This window comes from Quercus robur, chromosome 10, assembly GCF_932294415.1.
Source record: "Quercus robur chromosome 10, dhQueRobu3.1, whole genome shotgun sequence".
Lineage (NCBI taxonomy): Eukaryota > Viridiplantae > Streptophyta > Magnoliopsida > Fagales > Fagaceae > Quercus > Quercus robur.
Window position 1 is genome coordinate 33,869,380 of NC_065543.1, and position 16,605 is coordinate 33,885,984.

The 16,605-nt window shown below is 32.8% G+C and overlaps 1 protein-coding gene across 1 annotated transcript; it reads right to left on the minus strand.

Moving 5' to 3' along the window:
• Positions 1 to 5,429: 5,429 nt before the first annotated feature.
• LOC126703342 (kinesin-like protein KIN-14C) lies at positions 5,430 to 15,056 on the minus strand. Its single transcript, XM_050402309.1, has 21 exons — positions 14,870 to 15,056; positions 14,622 to 14,779; positions 14,412 to 14,522; positions 13,863 to 14,082; positions 13,454 to 13,584; positions 13,249 to 13,332; positions 12,625 to 12,702; positions 12,447 to 12,539; positions 12,223 to 12,252; positions 11,622 to 11,963; positions 11,464 to 11,545; positions 11,286 to 11,381; positions 11,021 to 11,200; positions 10,717 to 10,823; positions 10,451 to 10,629; positions 10,142 to 10,306; positions 9,799 to 10,052; positions 9,487 to 9,650; positions 7,023 to 7,510; positions 5,917 to 6,026; positions 5,430 to 5,798 (listed from the first exon to the last, which is right to left on the minus strand). Exons 1-21 carry the CDS (start codon positions 14,982 to 14,984, stop codon positions 5,737 to 5,739), a joined length of 3,249 nt encoding a protein of 1,082 aa, XP_050258266.1. The 5' UTR covers positions 14,985 to 15,056; the 3' UTR covers positions 5,430 to 5,736.
• Positions 15,057 to 16,605: the final 1,549 nt, after the last annotated feature.

Consider the following 16,605-nt stretch of genomic DNA (forward strand, 5'->3'; position numbering starts at 1 on the left):
TGGGCTAGAAAGGCTGGACCTTGGTAGTTGGACGGCGGTTTAGTCGTGATTTTCATGGAAGCTCATACGAAGGTAGGCTTGGCCAGAATAGCTAGGCTTCACATCGGTGTAGCTTGGAGGGTTTGAGTCCTTGGACTTAGTCCGAGGAGAATCACATTCTTCCCATTCTTCTTTTTGTGGGATCTTTTTTCCTCCTCCCTCTCCCCTGGCTCTCCTCCCCTTTTATACCAGTGTTTACTTCCCGTTTTTTGTCTACGTGTCAGTTTTGTCTTTTTGGGGTATTGACTCGTCCTATCAATTCATACGTAAGAGTGGTTGGGAGTGGTTGGGAAAAGTTAAATAGCATGGTCTGGAGTATGGGCTTGTCAGATGCAGGGCTCCACATTACGGTGTTGGCAACTTTCTCCCTTGTACTGCTCTTGTACTGAGTTTGTCCTTTTCTCCAGGCGTTTTGTGAGGTGTAGATCGTGAGATCTTCCTCGGCCACATCCTTGGGCCTTTGAGGGGCTTTCATCATACGTCCTCGGCAGTAGGGCTCCTCGGCCTCGGCTTTGGGCCCTGAATACAAAGTGGGCTGGGACCTCAGATTTCGGGCCCCACAAGAGTTTTTTTAACAAATTTATAATATATTACATAACCAGAGTACTATTACAAAATGGTCTAACCTTTGTAGTAGTAGCCTAGAATTATAAAGACTGAAACTCTAACACACACAACCAATGTGGGATAAACATCCCTATATATATATATATATGTATTTTTTTTTTTGAGAGGAAACAATAATACTTATTAGAACACACGAACACGAAATTAGTATATAGAGTTTTTTAAACAAGCTTATAATATATTAAATAACCAGAGTACTACTATAAAAGGGCCTAAGTCAAAGTAGTTGAATTGATTGAGATGAGATCCATCAAACTCTCTTAACAAATCAGGCCCCCAACATTTTGGATGATCTCAATTAATTGCATTACTCATCATTCTTATGCATTTCTTATCAACTAAATATTTACCCTTTAGGATTGGTTTAGAAACAAATTAATAATCATTGATAATAAAACAATCAAAGATTAGAATTTTGTAGAGAGACAAAGTTTTCTCTATGAATTTTTATTTAAGAATAGACTTGCATATATTTATGTGGTTGTTCATGAATGGTTTAAGTAAACACGTAAGGCACCCTTCTCGGGGTTAGTTTAATTGCTGACCATGGTGCCTTCATAACCCAAGAGGCCTTCTATCCCTTTGCTTGGATATTTATCTCACTATTAATGAAATATTTCATTCATTCTTGAACCAGAAATTGAAACCTTAACCTCGATAAAGGACAATGGAGTAGACGAAGACGATAGCTAGGTGGTATCTTACTATTATCTTCCTTGACATGAGTTATCATGTCAACTTGATCTTGGACAGGGATTAGGGCCAGAAGAAGTAGTTCTATGATTTGATATTTTATGAGGACGTGGTGTAAATCTTTTGCTTCACACTCTCCACTAAGGACATATCACATCATAATGTGATGTTATTAGGTGTGGTAGGATGTATTGAGTTTTGTTAGGTTCTATACTTGTATAATTTTGTTGGCAAACACGTGAACACAAACTTGTATAGATAGAGTTCATAAGATTGATTAGATAATACTCAAGAAGTTGGTATTTAGTGTGCAAGAACTAGAATGAAGCTAATTTAGGGATTTGGATTTTTAACAGTTTCTACCTATTGAAACTTAAGTTCGATTGATCGAAAGTCGTATGTCAGAATCGTTTCTTCATCCCATCAGCCCATTAGTAGCATAGAGTTTTAGACCTACTTCACTAAGTATTTAAGAGAAACTCTAGGGTACGTTTTTTGGGGACTTTATAGTAGCTCAATTTGAGATCTAAGGGTTTGTGTCTATTGCTCTTTCAAAGTTCCTACTGATGATCACTCACACACTCATTGAATCAGTGGATTCAAGTTGCTATCTTCTAGCTATCAAGTGTATTGGATTCAAATCTTCAATGGGACATTGAAGTACGTGGGCTGGAGGTTCCAGTTGTTCACTATCAGAACGTTTGTGGGATTTAGAGCTCAATTCAGTAATTGTAGTTAGGTTTAATACGAATAGGGTTATTCTAATTGTAAATTTGTATCTTATAGTGAAACTATTCACCTTGGGATTGATGAGGTCAAGTCACTCTAGGATTTTCCTTTGGAATGATTTGTTTTATTAGGTTTCCTAGGTTATCATATCTTGTCTCACTTATATTTTTGCACTTGCATGATATTGATGATTATATGTTTAACCTAAATCCCCCATAACTAATCAAATAATCAACTTGGATATAAAATTGGTTAAATACAGTGTTTTGTCATGGATCTAAAACTAACAAGTTTTAAGTAAAAAGCTAATGTGACAATTTTTTATTAGATGGTGTAAAAAACCCCATCCTCATTAAATTCAAACTCGGACAAAAATTAGGAGAAGAGAAAAAAATGAATTTCCATTAGTGGAACCGAATTTCAGACCTAAATTGTAAGAAATATAGAATGTTTGAATTTAAAATTAAAGGAGGCACAAGGGTTGGTGGGGATGAGTTAATGACGACAACCCTTGCTGGCCTTTCTTTTTATAACAACTTGGAGTTTAGAAGAAATCCTTTATGAAAAAGAAAAAAAATTGCTTAAAATAGTGAGTATTAGCAAAATCTTTGCATTGGATTATGAAGCTCATGGAAGGTTGGGTTGGCTTTGTTTTGTGCTGAATTGGGTAGGTTGGTTGATTTAGTACAATATAGTTTGTTGTTATAAGGGGAGTTGGTGGTTTCTTTTTTTATTTATTTATTTATTTATTTTTATACAAGATAGAAATTATACTTTAACTTAATCTATGTGTATATGTGTGTAAATCTCATTCCTGGAGACTTGTTTATATTTGTGGAGTGATCACTGCACCAAGGGTGCGCGGTGATAAATTGATAGTTTTTGGATACGCTAATTTTTTGAGTTTGAGATAATGTACATTAATTGTGATTAAATCAATATTAAATGCAGATGTGAGAATTTGGGTGCATGTGTATTCGGAATCTTTGAACAGTACACCCACCATGGGCTCATGGACTTGTAAGCAACCCATAATGAAAATAGCTTGGCCTGGGTTAGCATCATTACATTTCCTGCTTTGCTTGTACAATAAATGGCAACATTCCTTGACATTGTATTGTCCTGTTTTAGAGTTGGGCCAAATCAATTGGTCAGGGGCATTGGTTCTCTTACAAAGGAGGATTTGGTGGATTTGCTGAGCATGTTCCTGACTACACAATTGAAACATTAAATTGAATTTCCAGAACTTTTGTTCCTCATCAATGAGGTCAGAGACCCTGTCAATCTGCTGTGGGCATAGTCTTTTATTGCTCTTGGCTGTAGGGAACCAATTTGGGTGGTTTATTGAGATTTCACTGCCATTTCGTACCCTACACTTGCCGGACAAAAGTTTCTGGAGAGTATGAGGTTGGGTTTTTGTGCAATTCTACATAGTTACTTGGCCTTAGGGCGGGCCTTTGACAGTAGCTTTTAAGTATTGTTGTTCAAAATAACATGAAAATTGTGATTTAAAAAGTATTGTGAAAATACATATTTAAAGTACTCATAATGTAAAAAATGTATTTGGTACCATATTTCAAACAACATATTTTAAAATGTGAAAAAAATATAATTGTGTGTTTGTTATGTCCATATATATCTTTTTTTAAAAAGTGGTAATTTTATGACATGTACAATTATTTTATTAATATTTATTAGAAGAGTGCACATGAGAGAGAAGGGAGGAAAAGAGAGAAAAAGATGAGGTGTGCCGTGAGAGAAAGAGAGTTGTAGCTATGTAAGGTCTTATCAAGTGGATCCTACACTTTTTTAAATATTTACAAAAGTGTCATTGAGTAATGCTAATTGAAAACTGAAAATTAGTAAGAGGAATTTTCTAAATTTAGTGTTTAAATACTTAAAATGAGAAACATAACTCAAACATTCATTGAAATCCTTTACCAAACATTTTTTTTTTTTTTGGCCCATAGTTTTCGGTGTTTAAATACTAAAAACTGATATTTGAACTACCTTACCAAAACAGCCCTTATTCATTTGGCTTGAAATCCTACACCTCAAGGCCAGCTTCTTTGTTTTTTGTTTGACACAAAGTATTCCACTTAATCAATTGCTTTTTTTTTAAAACTCTCTTCTAAAAGCCAAAACCTCCACTTTCGAAAAGTAAATTGGGATAAAAGTAATTGAAAAGTACCTAGAAATAAAAGCATAACTCAAAAGTAAATTACGCTTCACATTTATTATTATTATTATTATTATTATTATTTTTTAAGTTTGACTATAAATTAGTTTATTAAATTCAATATTCAGGTTTCAAGGTAGGGGTAAATTATGGGTAAACCCTCCTCCCCTAATGCATATTTTAAGATAGAAAAATGTTCAAGTTTCAAGAGTTATTGTCTAATCATCTATCCCATATGTTGAAATTTTAGATTTGGAATTCTTAAAAGGGTTCAAAGATTCATAGCTAAGGAAGTAGAGCTGCATGATCCCCAATTGAGAAAATTATTTTCAGCCATTAAAGTTGTCAAAACAAAAATTTAGAATAAGATAAAACATGAGTTTTTGAATGATTACTTAATTGTGTACAATGACATTGGCTCGAGAAGAAGCTTAGGTTCCCTTTCACCTTCCCCGTATGCTACCTGCAAGCTCTGATCTCTATGCTCTTAATTTTATGAGCAGTTTTCTTAGTATCTAGTAGCTTGTTTGTTAGTTGTTGTCATTCCTCGACTAGCTATTAGGAATTCTCGTCCTATATTGTTCCCTAAATAATTGTGTAACTAACCAATAGTTCCCTCTTGTAAAGGAAGGGTGCTTCCCCCATATGTCATAAGACCCTTAACTAATCGATAGATAAACCTGAGGAAGGTAGCTAATTATATGAAGTTTTCAATCTGACCTCTAGTAGGACTGCCTCTTGACTTGCTAAGGTCAGGAATATAGTCATAGATTCAGGTCTTTCTCTTCCTTAAAGGTGTTACTTTTTTCCAAGACAGAGTGATTGCCAAGAAATTTAGAGCAAAATCAATGATAAATAATTTTGTGCAAACCAAAACTTTATTAAGTTAAACCTAATTTATAAAGAAAAGATTTGTTTAGTCATAAAAATACTATTTTGATATATATTATATTATGTATGAAACAATTACATATGTTAAATCTGGTTAAAAGACATACTTGATACATATAAATAATACTTTTTTACTTAATTGTTATGTTTAACTTGGACCCTTGGAAAAAATCCTAGGTTTCATGCTACCATGGAAATTCTAGTAGTTTACAACACTAAGGTAAACATGCACATCTACATACTCCAACACAACAATAAATGCACACACACATACTCCAAGAGGTGAGTGATGTAAGTTTGATGTCAAGAGAAAATATGATTGGTATAAATACAAACTTTGCTTCTCTCCAAAAAAAAAAAAAAAAAAAACTTTGCTACTTTTCAGTTTTCAATATACAAGATTGCCCATTATGTGAACCAGATATGTTGTAATGAAAAATGACTAGGAGAGACAAGCCTTCGAGGAATCCTAATTACAAAACTTACGTGGCAATGCAAAATTATTGAACAGAATGTACAAAATTATGTGGATAATTTTTACTTCTTCTTTTGTGTGTAAGTAATGTATGCCTTCTACTTTACACCCATCGTTTGATAATAGGAGGCTTGAGTGCAGAAGTGTCGCCAGTTTTTTTAAAATCTGAATGGCACATTTGTGGAGAATGTAAGTAACTCTGCAAGAAAAACGAGTATTAGACTTATGAGTTTGTCAACCTAGAATAATAGCAATTAGTGTGAAAAGCATTAACTTTACGTACTTGGTGACATCTTTGGAGAGGGCTTTGATTTTGAAGTTGTAGGTGATGCAGTTCGCCCTGGTTTCAATGGGGCTCGAGAAACTTTAGGTGGTAATTTTTTTAATTTAGGCCTGCAAAAAGTAGAAATGGGATTAACAAAAGGAGTGGAAATTCACATTGATTATTATACTGTTGAAACTAAGGCTTAGTAGTTTACCAAAAAAACTAGGACTTAGTTGAGTACTAATAACTAGCCTATGTATGCCAGAATGTATAAATTATCACCCAAAAAAAAAGCATTATATATGAAATGTTTGTACAATGAACAGCAGAATGTAATTTCATTGACAATGTGGTCTTTATAATAAACATTGGTACTTTTAGTAGCCTACTTTACAAAATTTAATTAAATTGTGTTGATGAAGTGGACAAGAGAATGCAGGCAGTTGCTTAATGATGTTTTTAAATTTTTTTTTTTTCTAAACAAGGTTGACTTAATGATTCATGATGGACAAGGATGAAATAATGATTCATGATTTGGCAAAAGCATATGAAATGTTTGTACAATGAACAGCAGAAAAACTAATGAACAGAAAAGGTAGAGTTTGTTGTTGATAAATGATAATTACACATACACTCAGTAAGTTTTGAAACCATGATCTCGTCCTCCACCTTACTCTAACAGCTAGAGCATATTGTCAATTAATAAAGAGAAAAAGTGTATTAATATCTAAATTCTATGCCATATTGTGCAAACTCTATGTCAATGTCTATTCAACGCCAAAAGCAGATGATATGAATCTTTTAAGCATCAAAATGTCTCATTAACACATTTGATTTCAGTCCAAAGTTATTAATATCAATTTAAACAAACAAAACTATCTTCTTATAGTAAATTCTAAATATTACAAGAGAGCAAAATGATATTCAATAATTATTTTTTTCGATATCATTTTTTGTAGGGGGATAAAAGTGTATTTTTAGTTAAGTACTGCCACATGACCGAACTGTAAGAGGAGAAAGAATATCACCTAATTACTCTACTTAAGTTTTGTCTTTTTGTTTTTTTAATATCTGAAAATTTTAAATTCAACACCCAAAGCTGTAAAAAGAAAAGTAATACTTACTTCTCCGGAATATCTGACCGTTTTGTGGTTTCAGATGTAAAAGCACTTTCAACAGATCCATCAGTATCTGTTCCCATAGAAAGACCACCATCAGATATTTCACTTGATCTCTCATCATAATCTGCATCTCCAAGTCCTATGATCTCAGTGTCTCCGGCAACCTTTGATTGCCTGACAAGTTCATTCTGGTATTTAAAGTCATCCATTGAATTCTGAAAATCATCTTCAGAATGCTTATCACTTTGTTCTGAATAAAAGTCTGGATCAGAAGCTGATTTCATAGCAAGTCCTTTCCCACCCAATGGCTTTTGGCTTGGCGGAGTAGTCCCACCTACAGTTTCTCTTCTTGGAGAGGAAGATGCATACCTCATAGCTGTCCCACGCATTTCACCATTGGAACCAGGATGCACACTTTTTAAACCTTTACGCAATTGCAACTGCTCAATCTCCTCATCCTTTTTAGCAATAGTGCTTTTGAGGGAAGCCACCTGAATTGTCAACAGAAACTTATTAGGTGATGACCACAAAATATGATCTTCAAAAAAAATATACAACCACCAAGAAGTTTTAGTCCCAAACTTTTGGAGTCAGCTATGGATAATGCATATGGGAGTCTTCTTACAACACCTGAACACATTCACATCAATGATGCATATTGGCTAAAAGTCTTGTAGAATGTTGTTGAGGTAGGCCTCAATACCATGCATTCTAAATAGGAATGCCTTACAATGAAGGAAATCAAACTTATAATTTGCAAAATCTCCCAAAATTTTGAAGTCAGCTATAGATAATGCATATGAAGTCTCTTTACAATACCTGAACACATGCACATAAATGATGCATGTTGACTAAAGTAAAGTGTTGTTGAGGTAGCCCTCAATACCATGTCCCCACCCCTTCCCAAAAAAAAACCAAGTCATTGATTCTCTGCTCCTTCTGTCCATTTTGATTTTAGAATAAGTTCTTTCAGTTAAATTCCTTCTCATATAGTAGAAGCTGCTAGAATGAGATTTGTGGAAATGTAATTCCCATCATAATCTTCTTGTAAATAAATTTATTTAACTAAACTTTAGAAATGCTAAAGAAAAAACATATATTCACCACATTGCATGACCAATTATTCAAACTTGAACTTCTATAATTTTGAATAAGCATATGATATATTTAGGGAAAAATATTATATGAATAATATTGATAAATAAATAAATAAATAAATAAATAAATAAATAAATATATATATATATATATATATGTATGTATGTATGTATGTATAATCACATTTCATATGTTTCCAAAAAGAATGGATAATTTTTTGTAATAAAAATAAATGGACAAAGTTTAGTTACTTAATATCTTTTTATTGGAGGTAAATTTTGACAAATCTACTATTGGATTATATCTTTTCTTATATCCTTTATGCTTGCAAAATTTCTATAAAATTAAAGATCAATATCTATGTCATTAATAAATTGTTTAAATTGCAAGTTTTTGTAGTTTAAAATTATGTATAAAATATAAACTTATAGATTATATAGTAAATAAAATCCGATTAACACAAAATTTGACATGTGTATTAAAAGCGTAAAGAGCATGTAATTCAACTGTTAAAATTTTAAAATATGTAGTAATATTTATTTTATTGAATAAGATTATTTTGTAGCTAAATTTTGTCCAAAATAAATTTCAACATCTAAATGTTATTTAGTATGACAGACCAACACATTATCAACATTTGATGTATATCTAATAAAAAAATATATTTTATCCAATTCACTATTCAAACTTGAGAACAAATACTTTACTAATACTTAACAATAAGGGACTAATACTTTATAGTTAAAACTTCAGTCAAATTTTATCACTAATAATTGAGAAGACATTGGTTTGTCCTCAAATGATATTTAAACAGATTCAAGGAAAGCACAATAAGCTATTTTGTATGGGAATTCCTTCTCCTATGCAAATTTGCTGCTATAGCAATCACAAAACTGCATAAGATAATTTGAATGTCATGTTCCCCAAATTCTAAAACTAAGTTTCACAAGAGCAAGTTATTATACTTTCTTTAGGACACTAATAAAAATTTTATCGATAACTACAAACTTTTGTTGTTTTGAATATACATATGCATGTAAATTGACAACACTATGTTCACCAAATATTCAAAATTCAAACCAACTTGATAAATGCAACAGTGCCTTACCATGAACATTTTCCTCAATTTAAAAGATTCAATTTTTATTCTAATTTAGTTTATTTGCATTTCTTCTTTGGTGATCCCTGTTAGCAACATACTATGATAAATTAACGACTGTCCCAAAAATTTAAATTGTTAGAAAATGATGAATTTAATTATTTAACCATAATTGAACAAGAAGGGAATGTGCTTATAACTCCAATGGTAATATAACTTCTAATCAAGTTCCTCCAAAGGAGACAAACAAATAAATAAATTTATAAGCACCTGTTCCATTAATTCCCTGACATCCCTACCCTCTTTGTTGCTCCGTGCAGCACCTAACTCAACTCCGGAAACCCTCTCAGCAAACTTCAAAGTGCTTAGACTTTCAGAATATGAATTCACATCAGGATTAAGTTGCACAAACATAAGAGTTTTTGCTTGACCACCTGAGATATTAAAATCAATATATGTTTCAGATGAACTCTTAACATAGGTACTAATGCAAGCTATAAAGACAAATTTAACATCTTATAGAATCTATCAAGGAATTGAAGGCCACTTGTGACTAAAAGAAGATAACTAACAAAGAAATACCCAGAGCGCTTTGTAGGACTTGAGTAAGCTTGCTATTTCGGTAAGGTACATGAGGGCTCTTTTGAGCAAGAGCAAAAATGACATCTCCAAGGGCGGATAGTGATTTGTTTATATGTTGTGCTTCCCTGAGTCTATCTCCAGTTACCTCAGAACGATCTACCCTTTCACTTCCTGCAAGATCTACCAAATGAAGATTACCAAGCAAAGCAGCACCAGTCTTCAAATCCTTCCCACGAACATTAACAGTGACAACACTGTACACATACATCTAACTGAATATTACAACAAAATTGAAAAATGATGATTGAGAGATACTTATATTTAATAGATAAGATCTATTAACCTGTGAGACCGGCTACTTCTTTCATTCAGGGCAGTGGCACCGACAGCTCTGTTCCTAAGTCCCACATCCATTATTTCCATTACATCAGAGGTTGAATTTACAGGTTGCATGCTAGCATCGGGTACAGCTAACCCATTGGGTTGCAATTGAGTCAAAATCCCAAGTGTGCGCAAATCAAGGAAACAAATGATCGACATACTAAAATCATGAATACTATGTGTCTTCATTAAAGTTATAAAAGGATGTATATGCATAGAAAGCATAGATGTAACGAAAACAAGTAGACATGAAGGATGAATAAAAGGATATTTCTTTTGAGAACTATCAGTTGATAGTAAATCGCGTACTTGTTCATTATATATCTCAATCATTTGAACCCCCATTTCATATGTAAGGGCACTTCTTCTACTTTGAGAGATATCAAAAAGGTCATTTAGCGCTCGATAATTGACCCCCCAATTCTCTTTAGTTGCTCCAGTTGGGCCAGTCTGTTTAGAAAGGACATTGTTTCATTAGGATTGTTGGAACTAGCACTAAATGCATTGTGAAAAGTAAAATACGCCAAGAGTTCATACCATTGTGAAAGTTTTTCCTGAACCAGTTTGACCATAAGCAAATATACATACGTTAAAGCCATCAAGTACCGATCGTATCAAAGGTTGGATGTCAGAAAATATCTCCTCTGCCGTCATTTAAAGAAGAGAATGAGTTGTGCTATGCAATGCTCACCATAAAACAAATATGCATACATAAACTAGTTATTTAAGAATTACCATTCTAATAACATCAAATTAATCAGTCAGTCAATTAGGCAATGCTTATATATAACATAGTGTAAAAAAAAAGGCGTATCTAATGTATATAGAGAGTGATAATAACCTTGAGTTGCAGCCAGACCAAAGACCTTATTAAACTTAAACAATCGATGGCTGTCTTTCCCTGGCTTTGAGGGATTTGCTATAACCAACTCTCCATCTTCACCAATAAAATCTACGATCGTCTGTTTTTCTCTTTGTCCAAGAAGAAAAGGCCTTATCCGACAATACACTCTAATATTTCCTGTTCAAATAAATTTAGATCGAATTTAATAATTTGTACTTGCATACAATGTAATATGAAATATGGCCAAAATAAGTAGTGTCACCTTTTAATTCTTGAATCTCATTAAACAACTTCCTGTTTTCAGCAAGAACTGAATTATAGTTTTCAGACGCATCTGCTATTACTTTGAGCTTTACTCCTAAGCAAGGTAAAGTTAATTTATGAGAAACTAACATCACAAACAGCATAAAAATACTTGAATTTCAAATAATTATCCCTACCCAGGTGATTAAATTCCTCGGAATAGCTCTTTTGTGCTTTCATAATTTCTTGTTTAATGGATGTAAAAGCGAACCTCAATTCCTGTATGTTTCATAAAGTTAGAAGTTAAACATCACTCCATTCAAAGCTAAAAGAATATTCTCACTTAAAAGCATACCTGTAGTGCACCAAACTGAAATTCCATATTGCTTAGGTAGATTTGCTCTTTCTGATTCCATCTCTGATATTTTGATTCAGAGTATGACTCAAGCTTTTTCATCTCATTTTTAGAATCTTCTAAAAGGTGCTCAAGTTCTTTTAATCTCTCCTCAAGAGTTGTTTTAGCATCCTTAGCTTGTGTGTCCATTTGCGAGCAGTGCAATTCATATGCCTTTTTGGCTACTTCAAGTTCTTGCTTCAATGTTGAAATTTCAAGATTGTTGTTCTCATTCTCTTTCGTCAATTTAACCAAATCTTCCTCCTCAAATTTCTTCTTTTCTTCCATTTTGGTCCTCTCTGTCTACAAAACATCCATAATAGAATTATTGTAAAAAATATGCATACAAAATAAGATCCATAATAAAATTATTGTAAAAAATATGCATGCAACATAAGATCGTTGTCAAATGTCAACGTCTTTTCACAAGTAACACATTTATCGCATGCTCTAACAAGTTTTAAGTGTCAATGAAAAATTAGATTATTGTACATTAGATGATACAAGCAGTTCAAGTTAAAAATAAAAAAGAGTTACATGCTTTATTTTCTCTAAACTGTACCTTTATATGCTGAAGCTGGTTCATAACAATCTGCAATGAAAAAAAAAAAAAAAATTTAGAAAAGAAAATTATTTGCATGAACAATAACAATAAAGCCTTAGTTCCAAAACTTTGGGATCAGCTATATAGTACAATAGATTTATTAGGGTTGGTCACACAATAAAAAATGACTCACATATATGTCAGTCAAAGTCCAACTTGCTGACTTATATTATTCACCATACCTGGCTCTCTTCACTAGTCCCTGATGCAAGGGTTTCAAGTACTCTGATCCTAGACTGGTATTTCTCTTCACGAGTCTTAAAAAGATTATTTTGCTGTAGGCACAAAAACATAAAGAAATTAACAAGGTGATAGAAAAAAACTGTAAGATATTAAAAAAATAACCATAAGTCATGTTACAGTTCTTAAGTGTTCTGCTTGGGTTGATATGCGTCGCTCAATCTCCTGCACAACTTTCCTCAAAAGGCATGCCACACGCTGAGCAATGACAATAGTGTTAGAACACAGTTCTAGAATTATATTATGCATGCACATATGAAAATACATGCTAATGGACATATATATATATATATATATACTAAACTCATCACACGTGCAATAATATTCTTTTTTATTTATTTTTAGAGTTATAATATTTAAAAGTGATATATAAATAACAGTGTGTATATATATATATATATATTGTTTTTTTTAAAGAGGTAAGGTAAAGTAGAATAATATTTTAAAATGAGATAGAAATCATGTCCTAAATTTTAGGCCGAATTGAGAAGATAAAGGAAATAGCCTAAAACTTAGGAACAGTAAATTACTTTCTTAACCAATTTGTATTTTTTAATTTAAAATTATTTAACTATAAGATAGGGGTATTTTAGAGAGTTTAAGATTTTGTGTAAGAAAAATTTAGTACACAAAATGTTGAAAATCAAATAAAGAAACCTGTTATTAATAGTGTGTATATATATATATATATATATACTTATGCATTAATAATATTCAAACACGTATTTCCTCCGGTGGACGTACATAAGGTATTTCACCATTCTTTCTTTCAACGCTTTCATCCAGAATTCCATTCACAACGCTCAAAAGTGATTGAGTTGGGGCATTCTGCAACAAGAGATGCTGAAACACATTAAAAAGACATTAAATTTAAAGGACCAAGAAAAGGAATTTTAAAACTGACCAAATATCAAGGTTATCTGACAAGAAAAAGATCTCAAGAATTTACATCTAGACTGTTTGATTTCATCATCTCTGAAATTTTTGCAGCAGGAAGGTCTGCATATCGTCCTGGTTTGACTTGAAACACTTCATGGAACTTATGTCCTCCACTACTATGTACTGTTGCAGCAAATGGCTCTGTTTGATACCGAAAATCATGAACATAAACTACTTGAATAAACAAAACAGAATGATAAAAAGGACACCAATATTATAGCTAATGTTTAAACATAGGGAAACTTGCACTCATTGTTCACACAACATTAAATCAGCTTGAGATTTATTCATGTTCAATATTTTGTAAGCGTGCAAGCTAAAAGAGGATTAGTTGTGAAATCTTGAAACTTATGTACACATAGTTACACATACACACACAGGGGGAGGGGGGAAGAGGGATAGAGAGAGAACAATTTTACCTGACATGATAGGACTACGCGAAGTACGTTGAAGTTTAGACTCAGAGACAGCCTTCAATCTATCTTCTCCAGTCAAAGCAGGAAATTGTCCACGTGGAGATCCACTTCCACGAGGAGATCCACTTCCACGAGGGCTTCCAGATTTAGATTTTGTAGTGATAGTTGGCTTATATTGTGCTCTAAGTGTTAAAAGGCAATCAATAACACTCTTCATAGAGCCCTGCATAATATAACTCAAAAATGAGAGAGGGGCTAGAAAAGTAAGATCGATCTCTAAGCAAAGACTAACAAGTGGATGGAAACTATAACATTTGTATGAATGATTTCCTTTTTTTTTTTATTTATTTATTTTTTATAGATATACATGTAAGAATCAATATATGACAACAAAGATAGAATGCTTGCGTTACACACTCACACATGGCAACATATTTACTTAGAGCACAAATTTTATGACTTGCTCAAATTTCATAACCTAATACCGTGATATGTGTACATCACTATATCACAAAGCAAGCATGTGTCTGTATGCATTTACTAGTTAAATACCTTCTCTAAGTCTGACTCCTTGAAGCTGGGAATCCCCAAGTTTCCCATTGCTGCCAGAAACCTTTTAATTTTTTGTGTGCTCAATACTGTTGACTGATTGGAATCACCTACCTGCAATGGAAAATGAATGTTAGAATTAGAAACCTAACAACCAATTTCCAATTTATAGTATGACTTGGTTAAAGAAAAATTTAGAAAGTTTTCAACAACCTCATTCACATAACCAATTCTCAGCATATTCAAGATCCGACACAAAATAGTACCATCAATCAAGCACATTCTCAAGTCTTCATCTGAAGCATTTAGTGGTAAGTTTAGATCAGGGAGGGTATTATTCAGCCACTCCAATAATATTGCTCGCTGCTTAGCTGGAAAAAAGAAATAGAAGGGAAAAAAAAAATTAGTTTATAAATAAAGATGAGCAAATAAGTGAAGAGGGAGAAATCATCTTTCTTTACCTTCACCCTCGTCATTATTATTTACTATTTGTTCAGAAATATCCCCATTAGCTGCTACATTTGAGCTGCTAAACCCTTCATTTTCTTTTGTTGACTGATCCAATGTGGATTTCATGGTGAGATGCTTAAGCAGGGCATCTAGAGTCGGAGCTCGATTATGAAAACAGGGAAAATTTGATTTTCCACTGCTTCACAAAAGAAGTCCTGAAATACGAAAAGATGGTAAATTTCTATTCCCCTCTCAAAACAACTTGTCAAAACACCCCCACCCCCCCCAAAAAAAAAAAAAAAAACAAAATAAAAAGTAAAAGAAAAAAGAATCATGTTGTTGACAGTATGAATTATACCAAGAAGATGCAATAGGCTACATAATGAAACGATTTGCTACCAGTAACTTGGCTAGTGAAATCTTTTACTCAAACAAATAAATAGCAATTTTTTTTGGTTAACTCAAACTCATAAAATTTATATTCAGAACATTAATAACTAAACTTTCCCACTTTTTTGAATCAGTTGCTTCCTGAAGCTCTCTGCAGAATACAGTCTATGGATTTCCCTTAATTTCACAAACTTCTTTTGTTACAACTTTCAAACACATAAAACTTTTGTTTGAACATTTTGCTTTGCCAACACTGGTTTTTGAATATAGTTAAGTCATGCACTAAGTACTTGTTGAGATATAGCACAGCTAATAAGTTTATTGAGATTTTTGGTTTCTCCATTATCCATTCAAAAGACAAGCTCAGAAACATGTGCACGTACGCACATTTTAGCATTTGTATGTATGTCATTGATAGCGAAAATTAACTCACCTCAGCTGCATATGGCAGAAACTTTTTCACAGAACTTTGAATAATTGCAGTAAAAGTATGACACTGACCATTAAGAGAAACTGCAAAGCAAAGTATGGCCTCTCAATTTGCTAAGACTTTACAAGCTGTAAACGAACTTTACAAGCTTCAGGGGAAAAAGATTTAAAAAAAATTAAAAAACTGCTACAACTGCACTCGAATCACAACTGGGGATGTTTAAGGTTTCATAAAAAAAAAAAAAGGTCCTAATCAAAGCACAAAACTCCCGTTTTTGCAGGTTCTGGGAGAGGTGATTGGATGCTCAAGGTTTCATATGGAGCAAAAATTCAAATTGCAAGAAATATTTTGACATTACAATAATTTTTATGTGTGCGTTTGCAAAGGGAAAATGAAGGAGGAACCAATTCCAAAGGGAAAAAACTTCAACCAGATTAAATCCAAAAAAACATCAAAAGCTTGGAATTGGATAATAAAACAGACATTTGAAATGCCAAGAGACCATATCCCACAATTTTGAAAATACAATGAGCCCAATTCAAGATTTACACAACAAATCAACATCCTCCATCCCCTCATAGCAGGAATATGTCACAACCCCACATGCATGGACACGAACTAGAGCATTAACATTAAACCCAGATACCAAACAATGGTCCCAAGAATGTACAATAAAACAACAAGGTAATATAATGTTCATGAAACAATTAAAATCAAAATGGCACACATAAATTCTTGTAAACAATTAACATCCAAAAAATGAAAAGAAATTTAAAAACATATATATGCAAACAAAAACCAACCTGAGGAAACCCCAAGGTATGAGCGATGAGCTATGCACGTTGATAAATGTTAAGGGTAAATTAAGGTTAGTCACGTAAGGATATAGAGAGACAGCTTTTGTTTCCTATTTAATTTTAGTGAGTT